Source organism: Canis lupus, chromosome 4 (assembly GCF_003254725.2).
Source record: "Canis lupus dingo isolate Sandy chromosome 4, ASM325472v2, whole genome shotgun sequence".
Lineage (NCBI taxonomy): Eukaryota > Metazoa > Chordata > Mammalia > Carnivora > Canidae > Canis > Canis lupus.
The window spans coordinates 55,414,108-55,436,545 of record NC_064246.1 but is presented as its reverse complement, the minus strand read 5'-3'; the positions used below and the strand labels follow the sequence as shown (position 1 = coordinate 55,436,545).

The 22,438-nt window shown below is 47.7% G+C and overlaps 2 protein-coding genes across 7 annotated transcripts in view; one reads left to right on the top strand and one right to left on the bottom strand.

Annotated features, from left to right (window-relative positions):
- The window catches only part of LARP1 (La ribonucleoprotein 1, translational regulator), an 86,405-nt gene extending 82,371 nt beyond the window's left edge, over window positions 1–4,034 (top strand). For all 6 annotated transcript variants that reach the window (XM_049109210.1, XM_049109207.1, XM_025434184.3 and 3 more), the window contains one exon: window positions 275–4,034. In XM_049109210.1, the coding sequence (XP_048965167.1) occupies window positions 275–484 (210 nt within the window). In that variant the 3' untranslated portion in view covers window positions 485–4,034. The remainder of the gene's footprint in view (window positions 1–274) is intronic.
- A 1,033-nt stretch (window positions 4,035–5,067) lies between these two features.
- FAXDC2 (fatty acid hydroxylase domain containing 2) overlaps window positions 5,068–22,438 on the bottom strand; it is a 28,069-nt gene continuing 10,698 nt past the window's right edge. Inside the window, exons 2-9 of the mRNA XM_025434189.3 lie at window positions 19,480–19,527; window positions 17,386–17,477; window positions 17,153–17,256; window positions 13,185–13,306; window positions 8,869–9,074; window positions 8,269–8,374; window positions 7,754–7,920; window positions 5,068–6,983 (exon numbers count right to left, since the gene is read on the bottom strand). Of these exons, the coding sequence (XP_025289974.1) occupies window positions 6,827–6,983; window positions 7,754–7,920; window positions 8,269–8,374; window positions 8,869–9,074; window positions 13,185–13,306; window positions 17,153–17,256; window positions 17,386–17,477; window positions 19,480–19,527 (1,002 nt within the window). The 3' untranslated portion in view covers window positions 5,068–6,826. The remainder of the gene's footprint in view (window positions 6,984–7,753; window positions 7,921–8,268; window positions 8,375–8,868; window positions 9,075–13,184; window positions 13,307–17,152; window positions 17,257–17,385; window positions 17,478–19,479; window positions 19,528–22,438) is intronic.

Genomic DNA, 22,438 nt, shown 5'->3' with positions numbered 1-22,438 from the left:
ACTCGGGGCAATTTATTTTTCTGTGCTCTACTTTTGGGATGATCATGTCTTCATCAAAGGGTGGTGTAGACCCCATGAATGAATGTGCAAAAAAATAGCATGGGGCTTGGCATGTTGGCATGGGGATGTGCTTCATAAAACTGGTAATTAGTTTTTAAGGTTATACCTATTATCTACATTTGGCAGTAAGAAGCTAAGTCTCTAGAGAGCCCTGGCAAGGGAGGGGATTTGGTTAGAGGCCCCTTATCACCTGTGACTCCCTCCTCTGTTACAGCCCCCCATGGGTGAGGAGGGCAACCACAAGCGACACCCAGTGGCGGCAGGAGGTGGCGGCGGTGAGGGCAGGAAGCGGTGCCCCTCTCAGTCTTCCAGCAGACCCACCACCATGATCAGCCAACCCCCCACACCACCCACTGGCCAGCCTGTCCGGGAAGATGCCAAATGGACAAGCCAGCACTCGGACACACAGACTTTGGGAAAGTGAAAAGCCCCTTAGCCCTGGGGTTTTGGAGGGGGGGTTGGGGGGGGTGGGCGAGAGTCCATAGGGGTGCCCAGTCCCAGGAGAGGGGACAGAGAAGGGATAGGCCTGGAGTCATTAAGATGGGCCTTTGTGCTGAGTAGCAACGTGTACACCATTTGGGCTATCAGAGGTACTCCTGGGCAGGAGCCTCCACACACCTCCTTCCCCCTCCTCTCTCCATGACTCTTCTTCACATCCTAGCTTCTTCTAAGGGGGGGGGTAAGGGGGGAGATTTTTTTTATATATATATATATATATATATATCAAGTTTTAAATTATTGATAGTTCGTCTGGATTACCAAAATCACTCTGCAGCCCTGCCCGCGGCTGGTAGGCCGCAACCCTGGTTCCCACCCACAGCCTCCTCCTGCTCTCCCTCAAGCCAACTATGCAGCCCACAAGAAGGCCCTGTGGGCCCCATTGCCCAGCACTGTCCCATGGAAGGCTCTGGCAGCGTCCTTGGCCCCACGAGCACCAGCCCTTTGATCATCTGGGGCTTGCCATCACCATGTTCTCCCCCTGCTGTCCCCACCATGCCCTTCTGCCACCTTCTGGGAGAAGGAAACCAAAGGATCTAGAAGTGGGGGTGGGGGAAGGTTTCATCCTCTTCCCACCCCCCTCTCCCCATGCCCTTTACTCCCCAGCCCAGAGAGACGCTGCTCATACCAGAAAAGACTATTGAAAGATGATTTATTTTATTTTTCTCTGACCTTTCCATCCTTGGAAAAATGGAAAAAAAAAAAAAAAAAGACAAAATCGACCATAAAAGACCAAAAAAATAAATCAGAAAACCCCCACCTAATCCATAGAAAGTGATGTCTTTCCCCTATCCTTGGATTTCGTTTTTTTGTTTTGTTTTGTTCTTGGAAATAATATTTTTTTAAAAGTTGCCTTATTGTGGAGCGGGAATCTGAAATACCCAAATGCCTGTTTTCCTCGGTGGAGTCAACTCGAAGAGCTCACACCTTCTCTGGATGTGCCTGGGCTGGATTGGCTAGAATCTTTCTCTGGACTGAGTTGCATGTACAGTGCCTCCTGCCTGTAGGCAAGAGAGTTGAGGGCGGCTCAGGTCAGAGCCGTGCCCGAAATATCCCTGCTGTTGCATCGTTTGAAGCTGACGTCCTGTGTCTGTACACTGCTGCCACTGTCGTGTCCTCGCTCTGCTTGCTGTTGCTTCATGACAGGCCCTGTCCTGCCGTGACACCCTTCATCCTACCCTTGGAACCCCAAGGCCAAGTTTGCTTCAAACTGTTGAAGAAGAGCATTGGCCTGGATCTGGGACACACTTGGCCTCAGCCTGACCATCTCCCCCACCTCAAAGGGGAAAGGTGAACACCTGGCGGCTGAGGCTTGGAAATGTGTTGCCCTGAAAGATCTGAGACCTCAAGGAGGCTTTGTCTCATAAAAGGTGGAGAAGGATGCCATTCTCCTCCCTTGGGTCTGGTGGGGTCTCCCCATCTTGCATTCCCCCCTCTGCAAGCCACCTCTGCCTGCCCTCCAATTGACCCTGCCTGGGAACAAGGGATGAGGAGGATTTGGGGGCTGGGGGAATCCTGCCAGTTGGAGAAGCCCTGAGGCAGAAAGGTATATGTGGACATAGAGTATACCTGTCTTCTCTTCTCCAGCAACTGACTGCTTGGGTTGGGCTCTGAATGATAATGGAGTGGCTGGAGTCTCCTGGCATCCGGAGCTAGGAAGGGGTGACAAAGGACTGCCCCCCACAGATTGAGCTGTGTGGTGGGTATGGGCGTGGGGACATGTTCACCCCCAGTGGGGACCGGGACAGCACACAGAAGTTGATGGTAGTGTTGCTCCATTGCCGACACTCCCCCGGCCCTCTCTGTTGGGCCCAAGGATTGGGAGTAGGAGATGGTATCCCCGGCTGGCAAGGGCTTGCCTTCTGTCATGGGCACCTCATTGCTTTCGGCCTCTGCCCTTCCCCATCTCTGCCCTCCCTGTGGTTAGTACCCGGGAAGCCCACCTCAGTTCCTGTTACCTGGTTGTCCCAAAAGCCAAGGATGAGTGTCTGGTCTGTGCTCTAAAATGGGATCTAAGGCCTTTCCCTGCTGTCTGGTGCCTGCCCATGTTGTACCAGACGCTGGACTCCTGCACCCCCTCTTCCTTCCCTTTACCCCTTTCTATCCTTTGGGTCGCTTAGCCCTGTACTGTATCCAGCACCATAGAACCTCAGTGTTTGTCCTCTGCTGGGTTTGGGGGCACAAGGAAGCCTTGGGAGTGTGCAGAAAGGCTTTTCTTACCTAGAGTTTACTCCCAGGCCAGGGGGCTGCCATCCCCTCCCTGATCCTCCCACAGACACCCCAGAGAGAGGAAGCCCCTTTGGGGTGGGGAGGTGAGGATTTCATCTCAACACAGGCTGAGAATGAGGGGAGGGGGCTTTTTTTTCTTTCTTTCTTTCCTTTTTTTTTTTTTTTTTTTTTTTTTTTGTAACATGTTAGGAGTTAATGTTGCAAAGAGTAGTTTACATCTTCACTTTCTGAAGACACTTGAATTTAGGACCGACTTATCTGTGACAGGCATGCCAGGAGCGGCCAGAGCCATCAAGGCTTGCCGCTTCCTACCCCCCCACACTCCCGTGGGGGTCCAAGATCTGAGACACAAAGCAGCAGCCTGCCCAAACCTTTCTGCTCATCCTGTACCCTTCCATGATTGGTCCATGCCAGTACGACCTTTGGGCATCGAACATCACAAGGTCTGTGTACCTCGGCCCTGCCAAGGGGCAGGTTTCTTTTGCCCTCTTCTGAACCTGGGAGCAAATGCACTACCAGTAGAGAGTGGCTGCCTGGCCCTGCCCCAGCCTGGACCCCCCAGGGCTCAGATCCAGGTGCGGAGCCCTCATGTCAAAGTTGTTACATTTTTGTTTTGTTCCACTGTAGCTCTTTACCCACCCCACCCCCCTTCCCTGATTGATTTTACAAAAGTAAGCTGCTCAGATGGCCCAGGAAGTGGGGAGGAGGAGCAAGGAAGATGACTAGCTGGGGCAGGTGGGGGTGGGTTCGGTCTTGGGGGTTTTTTTTTTGTTTTTTTGTTTTGCCAAAAAAGCCTGGGTACAGTGGTCTGGATCATCTGGTGCCCTCCTGAGTGGGACCCTGAAGTATGTATGTCCTGTGTGGAAGGGTCCCTGGATTTGCCCCAGCCCCCACCCTCTCCTTCAGCCATGTTGATGGCAGAGGCAGAGAAGATCAGAACTTATAGCCCATTTCTCACTGGAGAGGAAAACTTGTCATCTGGCTTTGCGGAGAAGGTTCCACCTTATGCTCATAGTACATTATCTTTACCATGTGCTAGGATATCACATTTAAAAGGACAAAAAAAATGTAAAATACTTGAATGAGCTTGTATTATAACATTAATATTATTGAGAGTATCTGCTTTCCAGGCTGAAGTGATTCATTCATTATTCTAGTCCTGCTTTAGTCCTTTGTAATTTGTGGTAATTATGCTTTTCTTTTTAATACAAAAAAATGTATAAAAATAAAAACTTGAAAAGGCAAAATACTGGCTGGTCTCCCATCTGGGGTACAGCTCTTGAGGGATGGAGCCTGGTTAGGGTTCCCTCAGATTCAGGGGAACCCTGCACTCAAAATATGTACATGGAAGCTTTGGAGGGCTCTCTCTGCCTTTGGGCTTTTGAGGAATCTGCCTAGGGAATGGACTCAAGGCTACTAATGAATGCATCCAGGTGAACTCAGTGGTTTTAAGAGTTTCTTCCAGGCTTGAATTCACATCCACCTTGTGTCTTAAATGAGACATGGCAGCTCTAGTCAGTGCTACAGAATGGAGAGCTGCTGGTCCAACAATTCCAGGGTTTTTGCCTACTTGCCTGGCTCCCAGGATTTCTATCCTCTGGCTGTGACCTGGCATCTTGTAAGGAGTTAGCCAGGAAGGTTGCTCTGATTCCAACAGGAAGGCCAGCACAGCCCCTCAGCAGACAGATTTCTTGCTGCTAGGGTACAAAGGAGTAACAGTTCACCACTCTGTGGCCTTAGAGGAATCCAGGTCAGCTAGCAAGCCCTGAAGATTGAAGCTAGGAAAGGATGGAAAGATGAATACACCCCACCCCACCCATGACTGGCCCGCCCATGGGCTGTTGGTGGCTTTCCCTGACCCGGGTGAGGCCAGGTGCTGGTAGTAGTAACATTCTGAATGCCAGTCTGGCCTGGATGTAGAATTAGAAAACTAGAAGTGAGGCATGGCTTGCTTGCTCATTAATCTGACCACTGTCTCTCATGCCTGGCACTTGAGCATCCCATCAGAAATGTTTTTCCAAGAGAATCCCACCATACCTCAGGTGGGCAGGACTATTGACAGGACCACCAATAGTCTCTAGGCTGAAAGAGTTTAGGAGGTTGTAGCCAGGGCTTGTGCTGAAAGATTTGGGGCCGGGAAGATAGACCCCACCTCTGCAACCTGGTAGGAATGCTCGTTAGGCCACTGATGGCTTAATTGCACTACTGTGGCTCCCAGATGCCACATGATCAGGAACATTGGAACTGGTCACGTCGTGGAGAGAAAACACAAGAACCTACTGGAATTAAAGAGATCCGTTTATTTGCAATATATCCTATCCCTTGGTCTTCTGGGAATTTGGAGACCTCAGCCTTTTCTTAAGCCTGACTTGTTCACCCACCTCAGGTCCACTCTGTTTGATGAAGAGATTAGGGCTGAGACCCCCTGTCAGACTGCCAAAGGGATGAGAGCCTGACAGCCGCTTGGTCCTCTACAGTACTTCCAAGTCTAAAGACCTCACAGGGGAAGGAAGGCATCTGCTCTTCCTCTTTGTGCACACTACTCATTCCCTATCCTTACAAGTAAACTGAAGATGGGCTGTTTTCGAAGTGTTTATTCCTAAGAGCAGGTTGTGAGTACGGGCCAGCAGCTGTGAAAACCTAAAGCGTTGGTGCACCAAAAGCTGTACTTCAAGCTCATGGCATGGGTGTCCTGGGGATAGGGCCAGGTAGGTCCATGAAGGCCAGAGGATGGTAGGTGGGGTTTGGAAAGCCAAGGAGGACACTGGTAAGTACCCAGCTGGTCTATCAGCAGGTCTGGGGTCGAAGGGCCAATAGGAAGGAAGGAGTCTTAGATCTGCTTGGAGACTTGGCCCTATCCAATGTTAAGGTATTTTATAAAACTGGATGGTTTTCTTGATGTAAGTGAAAGTAGCTGGTATTTGGTGGCTTTTCAAACCAAAGAGTGGTCCTCAAATTTTTTCCAGGAGCTGCAGGGTTCCTGACAATGTCTAGCTGCTGAGGGAAGGCCAGGCTGGGAACTGCCGCAACCCAAGAAGCTCTTTGGATTTTTAGAGAATAAGGTTCCTGACAAAGTTTCATTTGAAATAAATGGTGTTGAGACAACTGGCTAATCATTTGGGGAAAAGTGAGGGTTTTGCCTTTTGGTCAGCCATGTTTTTCTTGCCTTCTCATTGGAGGAAGAAGGTTCTAGCCTCCTCAGTTGGGTGTCCCCAAAGGTCAGGAAATCGGAACCTTCCCTCTGGATAAAAGGGCCTCCAGCTTAGCAGGTCAACAGGGCTTGACCTGTGGTTTCTGGGTTTCCATGTGTGACTGAAGGTAGGTGTTGAGGTTTGGTCTGCACCTCTTTGATATCTCAGTTTTAATCCATGGAGGAACTCGCTGTGATTAGCATTTTTCTTTTCATAGAGGGATGGGGTTTGCAGTGGGCAGAGTTGAAATGAGGTCTTTGTTAGCTGACTCGCAAGTGTGTGTGTGTGTGTGTGTGTGTGTGTGTGTGTGTGTGTGTGTGTGTTGGCAAAGAGAATGTCTTGGCTCTGGCCAGAGTAGGGTATGAGAAAAGTTTTGTGGGACAGGAAGGGGCAAAGCAATACCTTCTGGCTCCCTCACCCCTTAGCACCAGGAAGAGCTCTCCCTGGAATTGGCAGTAGCTTCCAGTCTCACTGCCACCTTCACATTCTCTGTGTCTTGCTAGGCCATAAAAAGTTCATCTGGAGTCCTCTCTCCCCTTCCACAGCAAAGGACCAGGGGGACTCTCCAGGAGCGCTTTTAAAGGTGGTTTCTTCCTTCTCACTAGCTTCCATCTGGGGAGCTGCTTTTTCCCTTTCTTTAAGCCCACCCTTGGTCCTTCTGAGGAACAGCAGGGGAGCCCTGGCCCCATCCTTGGCCCTGCTTTTCTAGGAAGCTGAGCTAACCCCCTGCCTCAGTGATGCTGTCATTAGAAAGTGCATGGCTAAAGAGCAAATTCGGGGCATTAAGGATATCTTGGGCCACCTTAGTCCACTGAGGGGGACAGCCAGGGTGGCCATTGGGCCTTCTCTCACTCCATTTTCTTTGGGGGATCCGGGATGCTCTCAGACAGTGGGGTGAGGCCCAGCAGGAGGATGTGTCTCTCGTAGGCCTTAGTCTGCTTAAACAATGTGTCAGTCCCATGGAGGTGGTCTAGCACCCCCAGCACCCCATAGCACTGGTTGAACCTAGAGGAGAGAGAAAAGTACGGGAGGTTGGTGTGCTGATCTCCTTTTCATTTGCACCAGCCTCATTTCTAAGCCCTCCTACCCCAGACCCATCCCCAACCATGCTGACTACCTACACCAGAAGGTCCCAGGGAGTTGTACACAACTCCTAGGGGCACTCCGTACTGAAAACCTAGGACCTTCCTTTGGAAAGCTATGTGAATCTTATGCACACAAGTCAACCTGTGGCAGAGCTTGGCTTTCTCAGGTAGGTTTAGGGATTACTTCCATCAGAATCCCCCAGAACATGTATTAAAATGCAGATTTTCAAGTCCTGCTGCCCCCCATACTTTGATTCAGCATATGTGGAGTGGGACCCAAGAATCTGCATTTTATCAAGGAATCTCAGGTGCTTATGGTGCTGGAGGTTCTTAGACCACACTTAGAAAAGCCTGGAGGTTTTCAGAGAATGCACAACTCCCCTTGAATTGCGTGCGGTATTTTTATGTGGATATGCATTTTCTGACAGTGTCCACAGCTTACATTTGACACTTAGAGGGCCCATGACCTAAGTAAAGGTTAAAAACCCACAGCTGGAGGAAGACCTGGTGTGAAAGAAAAGAGCAAGGTGATCTGGGTCTAACATCATTTTCCCAACATCCAGGCCTCTCCCTCCACTAGCACCAGCACATTGAAACTGAGACCCCCAGGGTCATGTCTATTCCTGGAAGTTCCAGGAGTGAAGGTGAAGTCTACTGCCCCAGGACTCACAGTGGGGAAGGAGGCCTTACTTGAGATGGTGGTAGTCATGGAATTCAGGTGAAGGCAGGAAAGGTAGGTGGTAGCCACAGTGGGAAATGGTGGTGATGATGAGGGCCAAGGAGAACCACATGGTGATAGAGGACAAGTGGGAGCCCATTAGTATGGGACCCACCATCACTGGCAGCGTGTTGGAGACCTGCAAAAGGAGGGCTGTTTGAAGGTGGGCCCCAAGAGACCGGCTGGGTGTCCACTTTGCCCCAGGGTAGTATCAGGAAGACACCCTTGACTCAGCTCTGGAGAAGCTGAAAGAGTTGCAGACCCTTGATTTGCTGGAGGCATTCAGCTTTATAACTTTGGGACAAGTTACTGTTTGCAACAACTTATATTGGGCATCTTGCACAGACTAGGTCAACAATAAATGGTAGTTGCTGAGTGGTAAGAAGAGAGAAGGGGCCACTGTCGGCTACTTCTCTGTGGGAGGCCTTAGGGAAGGTGGTTGGGGCCCTTTGCCCATTGGCTCTGGAGAAAGCAGAGCTCTACTGACCACATGCTCGATAGGGTGGGCGTAGAAAGAGATCACGCCAATGGGAGCTGTCCACTCGTGGTGTTTCTTGTGGATTTTCTTGTAGAATGTTGGGTGGTGAAGGAGCCTGGGGAAATAGTTAATAGGTAATAATCTGCCAATCTCCCTTTTCCCTTTCCCACCAGGCCATGAGAAACCCAAAGTAGGAGCTATGAGTTCCACCCATGGAGCAAAGTTGCAAACACACTCGACTGGAGATCAGACCTGCCTTCGAGTTCTAACCCCACCTCTTATGCTGCACAAATTGGGGGTGGGTTACTTTGCTTCTTTCTACCTCAGTTGTACTAGCTGTGGGGATGGTGTCCACAAAGGATTCAATAAGGAAACCAATGGGAAACTGCCCCTCTGCACACAAGAATGCAGAAGGCTCTGGAAATTTTTCAGTTGCTTCAAGTTTTTGGTTGTGGAACAAATAGTTGTGTCAATGTTAACTAAGAGGATGCTTTTGAGGCCAAGTGATATTGGTCTTACACCTACAAGTCTGAGGTCTCAGTTTCCTCCCTTAAAAGTGAGCCCTAGGAGAGCAAGGAGCCAGCTATGCTTGGGCAGGGACCCACTCACCGGTGTGAGTAGTAGAACAGGACTTCCTCGATCAGAGTGAAGACGGTCAGCTCCAGGAGGAACCAGTGGAAGGTGGGTAGCTCTCGGCGGCAGGGGTTTCCCCACAGCTTGAGGACGGGATAGAGGAGAACCGCCATGGGCAGAGAGATCATGTACTGGTTGAAGAGAACTGTGCGGATAGACCGGCGTAGTTTCTCAGCGTCCACCTGCCAAGGCAAGAAAGGAGGGAGATGAACAAGAGAGTGAGAAGGTCTTTCCCTTCTAGACATGGCTTCACTGTGACCCACTCACAGGAGGCCCTCAGTCTGGAGTGGATGCTAGGTCTGACGTTTGGCCATAGCCAGCAGCTCCTGACTACTGCCCAAGCCCTGAGGTGTGACCATGTGGCAATACTGCTTTTGGAAACTCCCTTCTCAGCAGCGTTTCACCAGCCTGAGCCTGCCTTCTCCTTCCTGCTGCTGTTACCACTGTTCTCCCCATGTCTCTGGCCAGGCCCAGACGTATTCCTGACAGGTATCTCAGGGTGCCTCCAGGGTGCTTAGAGAAGGCTGTCAACTCTTAGGTTGATACCCTTTTTTCAGTCTTTGAGCCCCTCCTCATCCTCAGAGGCTTGCCCATGATCAGGTGCAGAGATCAAGGTCTGCCTCCTCATGTGGCCCAGCCTCACTGGACTAGGCCGAGTGAAGAGAGGTGAGCCAGAGAGCTTCCTGTGCAGCCTCTTGACTAAACTTCCTGTGACCTGGTCTTCCTAGTTCTCATGGTGGGGCTGTCAGGATGGGGACCTGCCCGAGCATTCTCTCCAGGTTTTCTTTGGATAGCTGGCCCCAAATCGCATACCCCACTGAGCCTCAATATTATAGCCAGCATTTGCCCAAGAATTAATATCTGACCCTTCCCTCCCTCAGAGCACTGGGGCTCCCCAGGATAGCCCCTTGACCATGGGTCACTTCCTGGGCCCTGATGAACTGGTTTGGGATTGGTCAGAAGTGATTTCTCCCTGAGTTGCCTCCGGGAACTGGAGGGGTTCTAGCTGCAAGGTAAGGCTGAGTTCAGAGTGGTCCTCAGACTCCAGGCCTTGCTCTTCCTTCAGCTTTTGCAGGCGCTGCATGAACTAACGGACTTGAATCCAATCTCCAAGCTTTCAGTTCCAGCCCCATGGTGAAGCCAGGTCTGGCCAGCCTGGTTTGAGAGCACCTGTAGATGAAGCCATACCACTCTTCTAGAAACCCTGACCAAGGGGGGGGGGGGTGTCACATATGTTTACATTTACATTTACTCACCTGATTTTTTTTTTTTTTAATTTTATTCATGGCAGACAGAGAGAGAGAGACAGAGAGAGAGACAGAGGGAGAAGCAGGCTCTGTGCAGGGAGCCTGACGCGGCACTCGATCCCGGGTCTCCAGGATCACATCCCAGGCTGAAGGTGGCACTAAACCGCTGGGTCACCAGGGCTGCCCTACTCACCTGATATTTTGAGCACCCTCTACGTTGCAGGTGGTGTCCTATGTGCTGGGAATTGAGCAATGAGCCAAAGAAAGATTCTTTCCCTCACTGAGTTTATGTTCCTGGCACCAATAATTTTAAATAGGATAATCAGGGTAAGCTTTGTGGAGATGGTGAGATTTGAACAAAGAGATGAGGAAGGTGAGGGCAAAGATCCTTGGGCAGAGAGTCTTCAGCCCAAGGGCTGGTCATCTAGAAGAGTGGCCCTGCCGTGAACTCAGACTGGGGAGGTTGTGGGTGGCAGTCTTTGAAGGGATGATCAGAAATTCTCTTGGGGACATGTTGGATTGGAGATGTCAAAGAGGCACCTGGCAATCTGAGCCTGGAATTCAGAAGAGAGTGCTGGGCTAGAGACAGAAATTTGTGAGCTGTGGGCATATTGTATTTAACGTCATGGACTGTATTTAACGTTATGACCCTGGAGGAGATAAGTGAGGGAGTGAAGACAGAACTGAGGAGCAAGGCCTGAACCCCAGGACACTTAGGATGAAGAGGCAGGGGAGAGGAGGAGAGACCAGAAGGAAGACCATGAAAGAGTGGCCACTGAGATGAGAGGAAAAGCGGAGAGGCCAGGTAGAACAGGTAGCAAGAATGTGTAAACAAGCAGCTGTGGAGGCACACAGGCCAGGAGTAAGGGAGATGAGCCTGAGGCCACATCCCGGGACCCTTGCCCAGGGCAGCAGAGGAGGAGCAGTGGGGGTGAAGGCCTGGCCAGAGGAGGCGCACAGGAGAGGTGAGATGATGGCTTTGTGGTAATTTAGGAGCTATTGGCTGAGAGACTTAGGGTGAGGTTTGTAATGTCTGGAACTTACTTTCAAATGGTTAAGCTAAAAATGAGAGATGCATACATATTTCTATTTTTACATATAGATAATGCAAATCCTGTAAAATGTTTAAAACCGGTGAATCTAGGTGGTGTGTGAGCGATCACTATACTACGTTTCTCAACTTCTGTATCTACGCTTACAAAATTTTTCGTAATTACAAAATGTTGAGAGAACAGAGTGGACAGAGAGGAACTGGAAACTACAGACAACTTTCTCAAAGAGCCTAGTCGCAGGTACTGCTGGTAGGCTGATGTGGAGGAAGTCTGGGATTTCTCTCCTGCCTGCCCCTGCGGGGGGTGTGAGAAGGGAGGAGAGGGTACAGACCTGCTAACCAGGAGAGTGTGACAGCAAACAGAGCAGGCACCGGACCTAGAATTCAGAGGACAGAATTTGGAGGATGGGGCCCTGGCTCTGCTTCCCAGCAACACTCTGACCTTGAGCTAGTCTAGTCATTGCGCCTTTCTGAGCTCAGCTTCTGCAAAATGCAACCAGACCTTCCCTGTGTGGCTCTCCAACCACTGTAGACCATTACAAGGAGTGTTGTCATGGTAGGTGATACTCTTGAGAGCTGATGTCTCAACCACCAGGATGGTGGTTGAGAGGATGAGCCCTGGGGTCAAAGAGCTTGAGTGTGAATCATCTACCCATGTCACACCTGAGCCCGATTCCTCACCTGAACCATGAGGGTTATTACAGTACTTGACCTTGAAGACCAAGGCATTAGAGCCTGGTAAGGAGAATGCCGTGGTCTGACAGATAAAGGGCTCTTAACAACCAAGGCTGGCTTAGACACTTAGGCTCCAGTCCATGCCTGCCAAGCTGGACCTGGAGGAAGCCCCCCAGGTGGCTGGCAGTTAATCTCTCAAGTGTGCGGGGCCGTGAGCCTGGCTGGCAGCTCTGGTTCAAGAAGAGGATATCCTGGGATGCCTGGGTGGCTCAGTGGTTGAATGTCTGCCCTCAGCTTGGGGCATGATCCCAGAGTCCTGGGATCGAGTCCCACATCAGGCTTCCCATAGGGAGCCTGCTTTTCCCTCTATGTGTCTGCCTCTCTGTGTGTCTGTCATGAATGAGTGTGAATGAAACCTTTAAAAAAGAAGAAGTAGAAGAAGAAAGAAAGAAGAAAGGAAGAAAGAAGAAGGCTATTCCAAGAGCCTTGGTCAAGGGCATTCTGCTTTCTGGAGGGCTGGGCTGGGGCAGAGTGCTCTGAATGCTGAGATGAGCCACCTAGGCACCTTGGCAGATAATTAAAAGATGATTGTCTTCTCTGGGAAAGGAGCCAAGATGTGGTTTGGGTGGAGCTGGGGAAAGATTCTGAGTTTAAGAATGAACTTCTTGTTGTGTAAGGAAAGGCTCTTGGAGGTTGTCAGAGCACTGAGCTGGTGGCTGGGCTCAGGGCACAGTGGGGCTCACTTCCAGCGCTGTGTTAAGTTGAAAATGTGTGTACTGGCCTTCTCTCCCTTACTGGGCCTTGTAAGCAGAGTCCAGGCCTTGTTTCTTGTGGATAAGCTATGCACCAGCAGTTGAACTGAATGTTGGGAAGGAGGACCTGTTTAAAAACCAGCCACAGCCTACACATTCAGACCCCATTATGTCAGCAGCCATGTCCCTCACGACCCCTGTCATCCACGCTTTTGGCATCCAGCCATTGCTATCCCTACCCCAGTGGCTGAGTGGGGAGCTGCCTGACATCTCCAAACTCAGCCCAGTAGCAGGCTGAGCCCATCAGCTTGGTTCCCAAAATGCTGACTGCAGTGCTGTGGGGTGGTGCAGGGAGGCACAGAGCCAGGGTGGGGAATCAGCAACATTCATCTGAGATCTGGGGCAGATTATTTCTTCTCTCTAATCTTCTCAGTTGGGGGAGCCTTGTACACAATAACTTGGCTCACAGTGGCCATGCTTTCTCCTAGGCCTGCAGTGAGCATTTTGAGTGTGGCTTCGGCTCTTGCTTTCTCTGCTTTGCTCAGGAGAAACCACAGCAACACTTACTGGTTCATTCTTGCCGACCTGAATTCGGTAGCGAGAGATGAAGTTAGGTTTTCCAGTTGTATCAACCACCAGTAGAAGCCCATTGAAGCTCCAGAAGAGCAGACCAGGTACTTGGATGGCACCTAAGATGGGGAAGCAGAAGGAAACAATCAGGGGACTTCAGGTTCTTGCAGCACATGTATTAACTGAACACAAGCTTGAATGTGACTAAGGCTGCTAAGGCTGTCACATAGAATTGTAGATAGTCCCTTGCCAGGGAGTCTTGGTGCTCTGGGCCAGAGGGCCTATCTTTTGTCCTGGGGTGACCCAGCTAACTGGGGGAACTTAGGTCACTTAAGGAGGGTCTCTTTTCTTTTCTTTTTTAAAGATTGTATTTATTTATCTGAGAGAAAGAGATAGCAAAAGAGAAAGCATGAGCAACGGGGAGAGGGAGAAGCAGGCTCCCCACTGAGCAGGGAGCCCATCCCCAGGCTGGATCTCAGGACCCTGGAATCATGACCTGAGCAGAAGGCAGATGCTTAACCAACTGAGCCACCAGGTGCCCCTCTATCTTCTTAGTTGTAAAATGGAGGCCACAACCTTCTACGTGGTTGAGGACCCCCCGCCCCAGAAAAAAGTTAAACATAAATAAAATTTATATTTATAATAAATATATAATCTACATAATACAATAGTGGATAAATAAACTACAAATAAATTTAGGTTGATATCTGGGAGTCTGTGCCCATTAAACATTTTATGAATTCCCAAGGAAGGGACAAGCAGAGGAAGTGCTTGGTAGGATACAGTCCCCAATGAGCACTGGACTAGGAGTCAGGAACCTAATCCCTATGGCCCTACTAACTGAGCAGCGGGACTTCAGGCATCTAGTGAGCAGCTCCCAAAGTGGAAAACTCCTCTTTCAAGGCGCTTCTTGGTTAAACAATGTTCAGACACTGCTCTATTGGAGAGCCATGATCCAGACTAGTGTGCTAACAGCTCTAATAATTCCTGCAGCAGAGAAACCTATTTAGCTTTGTTAAATTCACCCTTTGGGCAGCCCAAGTGGTTCAGCGGTTTAGCACCACCTTGAGCCCAGGGTGTGATCCTGGAGTCCCGGGATCGAGCCCCACTTTTTGGGCTCCCTGCATGGAGCCTGCTTCTCCCTCTGCCTGTGTCTCTGCTTTTCTCTCTCTGTGCGTCTCTCATGAATAAATAAATAAAATCTTTAAAAAATAAGATAAATGGCCTTTCCTGGTCTTTTTTTTTTTTTTTTTAACCCAGAAACTCTGTTTTCTCAGAAAACCGATCTGATGGCCACGCATCCTTGTTTGCCCTGGACAGTTTCAGTTTACATCAGGCAGTCTGGCATAATTATTAACAACAGCTCATTTACTCTCACAAAAGTCTCTTTGGATAATGAATTGTATGGTCACCCCACCCATTCACATCCCACAGCACTGATGTTCTGCAGGATACTTTAGAAAATGCTGATTGAGACTTAAAATTTAGATAAGGCTTTCTTTGCTCCGCATCCCACTTTCCTGTAAAGTCCTCCCAAGTATCTCTGATCTCTGACTGTGGACAAACAAGCACTTTGTCCACCCTGATTGGCAGTTATTCAAATAATAATACAATGTTACCTAACTCTTGCACTATTAACTTTGTCCATGTTTTGCCTCCTCCTTCTAAATATCTCAAAGGGCAAAGGCATTTGACTTAATTCTGTGTATCCTTCTGGCTCCCACCAGAAACCCCAGAGCTTGTGCCAGTTGGGACCTGAAAAATACTTGGCCAGCACTGTGGGGAAATATGACAAACACATATCTTAGCAATTTGGCAGTATCCAAGGGAAAAAAAAGAGGGTGCTAGGAAAAAAAAAAAAAAAAAAAAGGAAAAAGGACACACATGTCTATACACATATACATTTATTACCTATTTTTTTAAAAATCACAATAGAACACTGATGGAGCCTGAATGTCCATTAATAGGAAATGGAGTAAATAGATTAGAGTATCTCTATTCAATGGACTAGACAGGGCAGCTTAACATAGTCAGTTTATACTGACAATAGAAAGATGTCCACAATCTGTTCAATGAAAAAAGAATAGTTAAAAAAATAGTTGGTGTCTTAGAAGTTCAACCGTATATCCAATATAGAAGAGATTTATACTAATATATTCACTATGGTTATTTCTTAGATATATGAGAGTGGGTGGTTTTCACTTTTTTTTTTTTTTAAGATTCTGTTTATTCATGAGAGACACAGAGAGAGAGAGAGAGAGAGGCAGAGACACAGGCAGAGGGAGAAGCAGACCCCATGCAGGGAGCCCGATATGGGACTCTGAGCCACCCGGGTTACCCAATTTTCACTTTCTTTATGCTTACTTGAATTGTCTGATTTTTATTTTTTAACAATGAACATGCATTTACTTTTATTCTCAGAAATTGCACGCTTTCTTATTTGGAAAAATAAAAATGTTAGGTTGGTGATTGCCTAGTGGCCCATCCACCAAGGTGGCTGCCTACTTGTAGATCCAAAGGCTCCTTGAGGAATACAGAAAAAAGCCCCAACAAGAGAAGATCTGGAACTTTTTTCCCCGCTGTAACACTTAAAATTGCAAATATTGGGATCCCTGGGTGGCTCAGCGGTTTAGCGCCGCCTTCAGCCCAGGGCGTGATCCTGGAGTCCCAGGATCGAGTCCCATGTCGGGCTCCCTGCAGGGAGCCTGCTTCTCCCTCTGCCTGTGTCTCTGCCTCTTTCCCTCTCTCTGTCTCTCATGAATAAATAAATAAAATCTTTAAAAAAATAAAATCTAAAATTGCAAATATTTTGCTTCTTCATATTTGCTTATCATTGGGGGAAAGTCGTTTTCCCATAATTGTAACAGAAACATATCAAATGTTTCCCCACCACTTCCCGCATATATGTTGGCAATCTGCATTGTTCTTTTCAATGATTTCAATGACAACTTGCACTGAACCTGCCATATTTAACGTTTAGCCTGCTTTCAGAGTTCTTCCAGCTGAAAACATTTGTCAGGAACATTTTATTTGTACTTTTGCTTTGTGACAACTGGCACTGGCAATTTTTTTTTAATCTCCCCTTCTAGACTGTGACATAGTTTTTATTTTTATTTTTTAAGATTTATTTATTTATTTTGAGAGAGAGTGCACGTATGGGTTGGGGAAAGGTGAGGAGGAGGCGTGGTAGGGGGAGGAGCAGAGGGAGGAAAGGCAGAGCATCCCAACCAGACTCCCCACTGGCCACCCGAGTCTAAAGCAGTGCTCCATCCCAGGACCCTGAGATCATGACCTGAGCCAAAATCAAGAGTTGGACGCTTAAACGACTAAGCCACCCAGGTACCCCTGTGACATAGTTTTTTAAATGAGGTAAATATTTCATCTTAAATATCTCTATATCCTCCATAAAAATTCGGCACAGAGTAACATTAATAACGAACCTGTGATTGAGGATGTTCACTAACTGTAGATAATGCTGTTATAAATATCTGTGTTGAAATGCTTGTTTTCTTCCACATTTTCTTTGGCTTTTTGTGAGTCATTCACACTATCTGTAAATATTTATTAAGTGACCACTTGCTGTCAAGCGCAGAGAGCTAGATTACACCAGGTATGAAGACACAGTCTCACAGGAGATAGAGCAGCTCTCTGTGCTCGTGGGCCTGGCATCCAGAAGCAGGATTCTGACTCTAAACATGCATTCATTTTCACACACGCTGTTTCTTTTTTTCTTTTTCTATTTTTGGGGAGAGGGGAGTCTCCAGTTCTCTTTTTAGACATCTTTAAGCATCCATTTCAGATTGCCTATGATGAGCACTCTTTGGGATTACCACTGTCTTAAGCTTGAAGTCTTCATTCTTTGGGATGAGGAGCTGAGAATTCTCAAAAGTAGAGAAGAAAACAATAGAAAAAGAGCCTATAATCATGTCCCCAAACCCTAAATGCTAGTGGTCTGGGAACCTCACCTATAAAGTAGAGCATCCACTCCATCCCTTCGAATGTAGACAGCAGCTTCTCCCACTGGGCTTGCCAAAAGTAGCCAGAAGCACCCCAAAATCTCTGAAGATGCCTTGGAAGAAAAATCATTCAGGTTTCTGGGCGCAGACTGGTGGGTGGACAGCTCCTTACCTCATGCTCTGCCTCCAGACCAGCACACTTGGCCCCACGTCCTGAATCAAAGCTGGTGGTGCAGACTCACCAGGTGACTGAGTTCCAGAAGGCCACCAGCAAGAGAAGGCCAGAGCCCAGGATGAAAGCTGTCCTCCTCATGGAGCCCCAGATGTGTCCCTCCTGGAGGAGGACAAGAAGGTATCAGGCCCCAAGGAAGCCTTCTGATGTCACAGGCAGCTCGTACTGAGTCCTGGCACAGATAGTGTGGGATCAGGATCTCAACCACATCAGCATCACACCTCTGCTGACCTTTTCCCAGCCTCTATGGGAGGTTCTTTCTTATCAAGAGTTCCCGGGCTGTATATGGGTGTGTTTATGAAAATAAGAATTCAGGTTGGGGGAGGGAAGAGAACAAACCTGATTCCAAAAAAACTAGCAGTCAGTTCTGTCACCCCCAGAAGGACAGGTGAGCCTTCCACAGCAGTGGGGCTTCAGCACCAGCCCTCCCGTGGGAACAGAGACGTCCATTATCTATGCACTGGAATCACCTGGGAGCTTTTAAAACATCCCAATGCCCAAGGTCCTCCCCGACCTGATTACATAAGAGTCTCTAGGGTGAGACCTGAGCCTCTGTGTTTTTTAAAGCTCTCCTACTAATTCCAGTGGGCAGGCAAGGCTGAGTCAGCCATCGCAGAAAGATCTGCAGAATCTGTTCATGGGCCAGAACTCTTTCCCCATCCCCATCACCCACTTGCTGGCAAAGAAAACAATGAATGAATACGTGTTCTGACTTTTAATAATTCCTCTGCTTCTAGTGAGATGAGCCTGGGCTGCCAGCTGGACAGGATAATGAAAGGCAAAGAACAGACCTCTGGCAATCACCGAGAGGTCCCTTACCTAGTCTCTTCCAAAAGTCTAAAGTAGAGATCATAGCAGGCTCACTGATCAAACAAGGTACAATTAGGAGAAGGAGAATACTGGCTACCAGTTGTCACCAACTTGCATTGTACAATGGACAGAAATGACAGATGTCCCTTGCATCTTATATTTCTTTTTTTTTAAATAGAAATATACATCTTCTATTTCTTTTTTTATTTTTAAATATTTTATTTATTAATTCATGAGAGACACAGAGAGAGAGAGAGGCAGAGACACAGGCCGAGGGAGAAGCAGGCTCCATGCAGGAAGCCCGATGTGGGACTCGATCCAGGGACTCCAGGATCACACCCTGCGCCAAAGGCAGGGGCTAAACCACTGAGCCACCCAGGGATCCCCCTACATCTTCTATTTCTAAGCCCAGATGGAGTTTGCTCACATTCTTCCACAGGAGAGAACTGGATGTGCTGGTCCCTCTAGGTGTGTGCCTGCTGTTCATCGGCTGTGAATTGGACCGTGTACATGGGGGTTTGGGTGAAGGGAAGCTGATCTAATAGGATGTTGTATTATAATCCAGACTTTGGAGCTCTCAAGGGGCAGACTGTTTTACTGACCCATTCAGAGCAACCTGAATCTGCCCTGAATTGTTTATTTTTAGCTTACTCCATCCCACTTCTGATCGAAAAGACCAAAAAGAACTAAGTCATTTTCCACGGTCAGTGACAAGTTTTTGAAGTGCGAGTGCTCCTCAGGGTCCTGAGCTCTGGAAATGAACTTTCAGCTCTCTCCTTGAGGGCTGAATGGGCAGGACCAATCAGAGGAACTTGTTCTTTTAAACAGGCCATTGAAAGGTCACCCTCAAGCTTGCCAGACATTTCCCTTGGGTTTTGCAATTATTCCTTTTTTAGTATTCAGAAGACTCTTTTCATGAGCTTTTCAGGACTTGCTAGGAATTTTTCATTTGTGTATAAGCAGATCAAGCTAAATCAAAAACCTCAATTTCGCGTATAGAATCAGCTATTTTTTTCGCGGATTGTGGTGTTTTCTCTCTCTCTGGCAGCCGGAGTGAGAGGATTATAAACAGGCCACAGGTCTCTATGAAGTGCAAGAGAACAGTGCAGAAGTTAGCTGGGCTCAAGAGCTGGTGCCCAATCCCATTTCCAGCCCCTGGTAGGCTGCTTCTGTCTCCAGAGCAGTTGAAAGGGTTGGTTTCACAGGCCAGAGGGATAGAGCATTTGGGGCCAAGGGACAATGGGAAGACAGCCAGCATTCTCACTAGCTTGGTAGGTGCGGTGCTGGCACTTACCTGCTTCGGCTTCTCATTATGTTGCATACTTCCAGCTTCTCCCTTCATCTGGAATAAGAAAGCACCAGTGAGTCATGATGTCATGTTCACAGGCAGCCAAGGAAGTAGAACATGAAGAAAGTCAAGGTGAATGGCTCACTGTGATTTTTAATGCTGGCTACTCTTTAAAATCATCTGGGGAGTTAGATAACCTCTGTCTGGGCTCCAGCTCAGGAGATTGAATTCATGGGGGCATAGGTAAACACGAATCAGAGAGTTGGCAATGGGGGACTCCATCTGCATGAACTGGCTTTCTACTAGATGAACTGTGACAAATGCTTCTTTTGAATAGCTTCACTCCCTGCCTCACCACAACCCTGTCTCATTCAGAAGAAATCTTTCCTCTGTACCCTAACTGCCGATGGCCTACAGTCCCAAGGAACCAGGACTGAAATCAGAGTTCGGCCCTTGACTTGCTTGGCCAGCTTGTGTAACCTCTGTGAAGTTAGGTTACCACACATAGGAGCTGCATTTGTAATGTTAACTGAAATGGAAACATTTTGTAAACTGTTCAACACGATTCAAATGATGGGTGTGTTTATATGCAGGAATCATTGAGACAGCGAGTCTTGAAATGTGACAACTTTCTCAAGGTTATATCATAATTGTGTCTATCATTTACTAGTTTTAGGATCTTGGTCAAAATCTCCTTTCTGAGCCTCAGTTTCCTCAGCCATAAAATGAGAATAACAACAGGGTTTCCCACTTGTGTGATCTCTGCTGGGATCATGTAAGTGCCATGAGGACAGGCTCTCTGGTGTGTCTTTCCTTGGGCCTTCGCACAGTGGGGGCTTAGCATATGTGTAGTGAGTGGATGCAACAAGCAGAGGGGCTGGTTTGTTGGGCTAATGTTTCCCCAGAGAATCCCTACATCAGAGTCACTTGGGGGTTGGCCAAAACCCAGGTTTCCAGGCTATACTCCAGAGTCTCTTCAGGTAGAGCCTAGGAAACTGCATTTTAGACTTTCCTGAGGTGGTCCAAAGGGACTTCATTGTCAACCCAAACTAGGTAAGCTATGGGCTGTGGGTTGGTAAAGGTAATGGTAGCAGAGTGAGATGAAACCGGCAGTCATCTGAGCTGTATAAGGGCACAGATTGGCTCTGGGAAATGTCTTCTCATCCATTCCCGACTCCCATCCCCTCTTGGCAGAAAATAGAAGCTAGAAATCTGGATTGCTGCAGGACAGCACTTCCCTAAGTCTACCCACTGGGGGAGATATCACCAGCATGATGAAATTCAACCCACCTTAATTCATCAACCAAGCACAATCCATTGGGACCTACTCTGTGCCAGGCCCTGTGGCCTTGGGTGGATACGGCAGGGCACACAGGGAAATCCATGGCCACTGCCTTCAAGTTGCTCATAGTCCAGTTGGAACCAAGCCTAGTAGTATAGGATGAAGTCCAGAAAGTGCAGAAAGAATGGCAGGAAAGGCTCAGGGTGGGGGCGAAGAGGAGCCAAGCTTAGAGCTGGTGCTACGATTTTTTTTTTTTTTAAGATTTTATTTTTTTCATGTGAGACACACACACAGAGAGGCAGAGATATAGGCAGAGGGAGAAGCAGGCTCCCTTAGAGGAGCCTGATGTGGGACTTAATCCTAGGACTCTGGTGCTTCTCCCTCGGCCTATGTCTCTGCCTCTCTCTCTCTCTCTCTGTCTCTCATAAATAAAATCTGAAAGAAAGAAAGAAAAAGAAAGAAAGAAAGAAAGAAAGAAAGAAAGAAAGAAAGAAAGAAGAAAGGAAAGAAAAGAAAGAAAAAGAAAGAAAAGAAGGAAGCAAGAGAGAGAAAGAAAGAAAGAAAGAAAGAAAGAAAGAAAGAAAGAAAGAAAAGAAAGAAAAGAAAAGAAAAGAAAAAAGAAAAGAAAGAAAAGAAAAGAAAAGAAAAGAAAAGAAAAGAAAAGAAAAGAAAAGAAAAGAAAAGAAAAAAAGAAAGAAATTAAAAGGGCAGCCCGAGTGGCTCAGCGGTTTAGCGCCGCCTGCAGCCCAGGGCCTGATCTCGGAGTCCTGGGATCGAGTCCCACATCGGGCTCCCTGCATGGAGCCTGCTTCTCCCTCTGCCTGTGTCTCTGCCTCTCTCTCTCTCTCTCTCTCTCTCTCTCTCTCTCTCTCTGTGTGTGTGTGTGTGTGTCTCATAAATAAAATCTTAAAAAAAAGAAAAAAAGAAAGAAATCCTAGGACCCCAGGATCATAACTTGAGCCCAAGGCAGATGCTCAACCACTGTGCCACCCAGGCATCCTTGGCGCTAGGATTTAAGAGAGCACAGGCCTATTAAAGTCTTAAGAGAACTATGTTCACCATCACCACTACTTTAACACCCAGGGGGGCATTCCTCAACACAATTTAACAAGGGAAAATAAGCAAAGGTAAAGAATTGGGAAGGGAAAGGCAAAATCCTCACTATTTCTTTTTTTTTCCCCTCACTATTTCTTGATGGAATAGTCCCCTCCTAATTGTGGGGGTACATCCCAAGACCCCCAGGGGATGCCTGAAATGGTGGGTAGCACCGAACCCTTTCTATACTTTGTTTTTTCCTATATATATATATATATATATATATATATATATATATATATATATATACCTGTAGTAAAGTTTACTTTATAAGTTAGGCACAATAAGAGATTAATAACAACAATAATAAAATAGAACAATTATAACACAATACTGTTAATAGAAGTTATATGAATGTGAGTGATCTCTCTTAAAATATCTACAATATTTATCCTTCAAAGCAGAAATCATTTGTCCACATTCAACTCCTCAGTTTGTCACCCATAGACCTGACTACACCTGCCACAGACTCACCTTTGCTCTTTGTCACTGCAGTTTGGTCTCAGGTTGCCACAGCATCAACCTTAGCCCTTATTCATGAGAAATTAATTGCTTGGCCTTTCTTTCTTTCTTTCTTTTTCTTTCTTT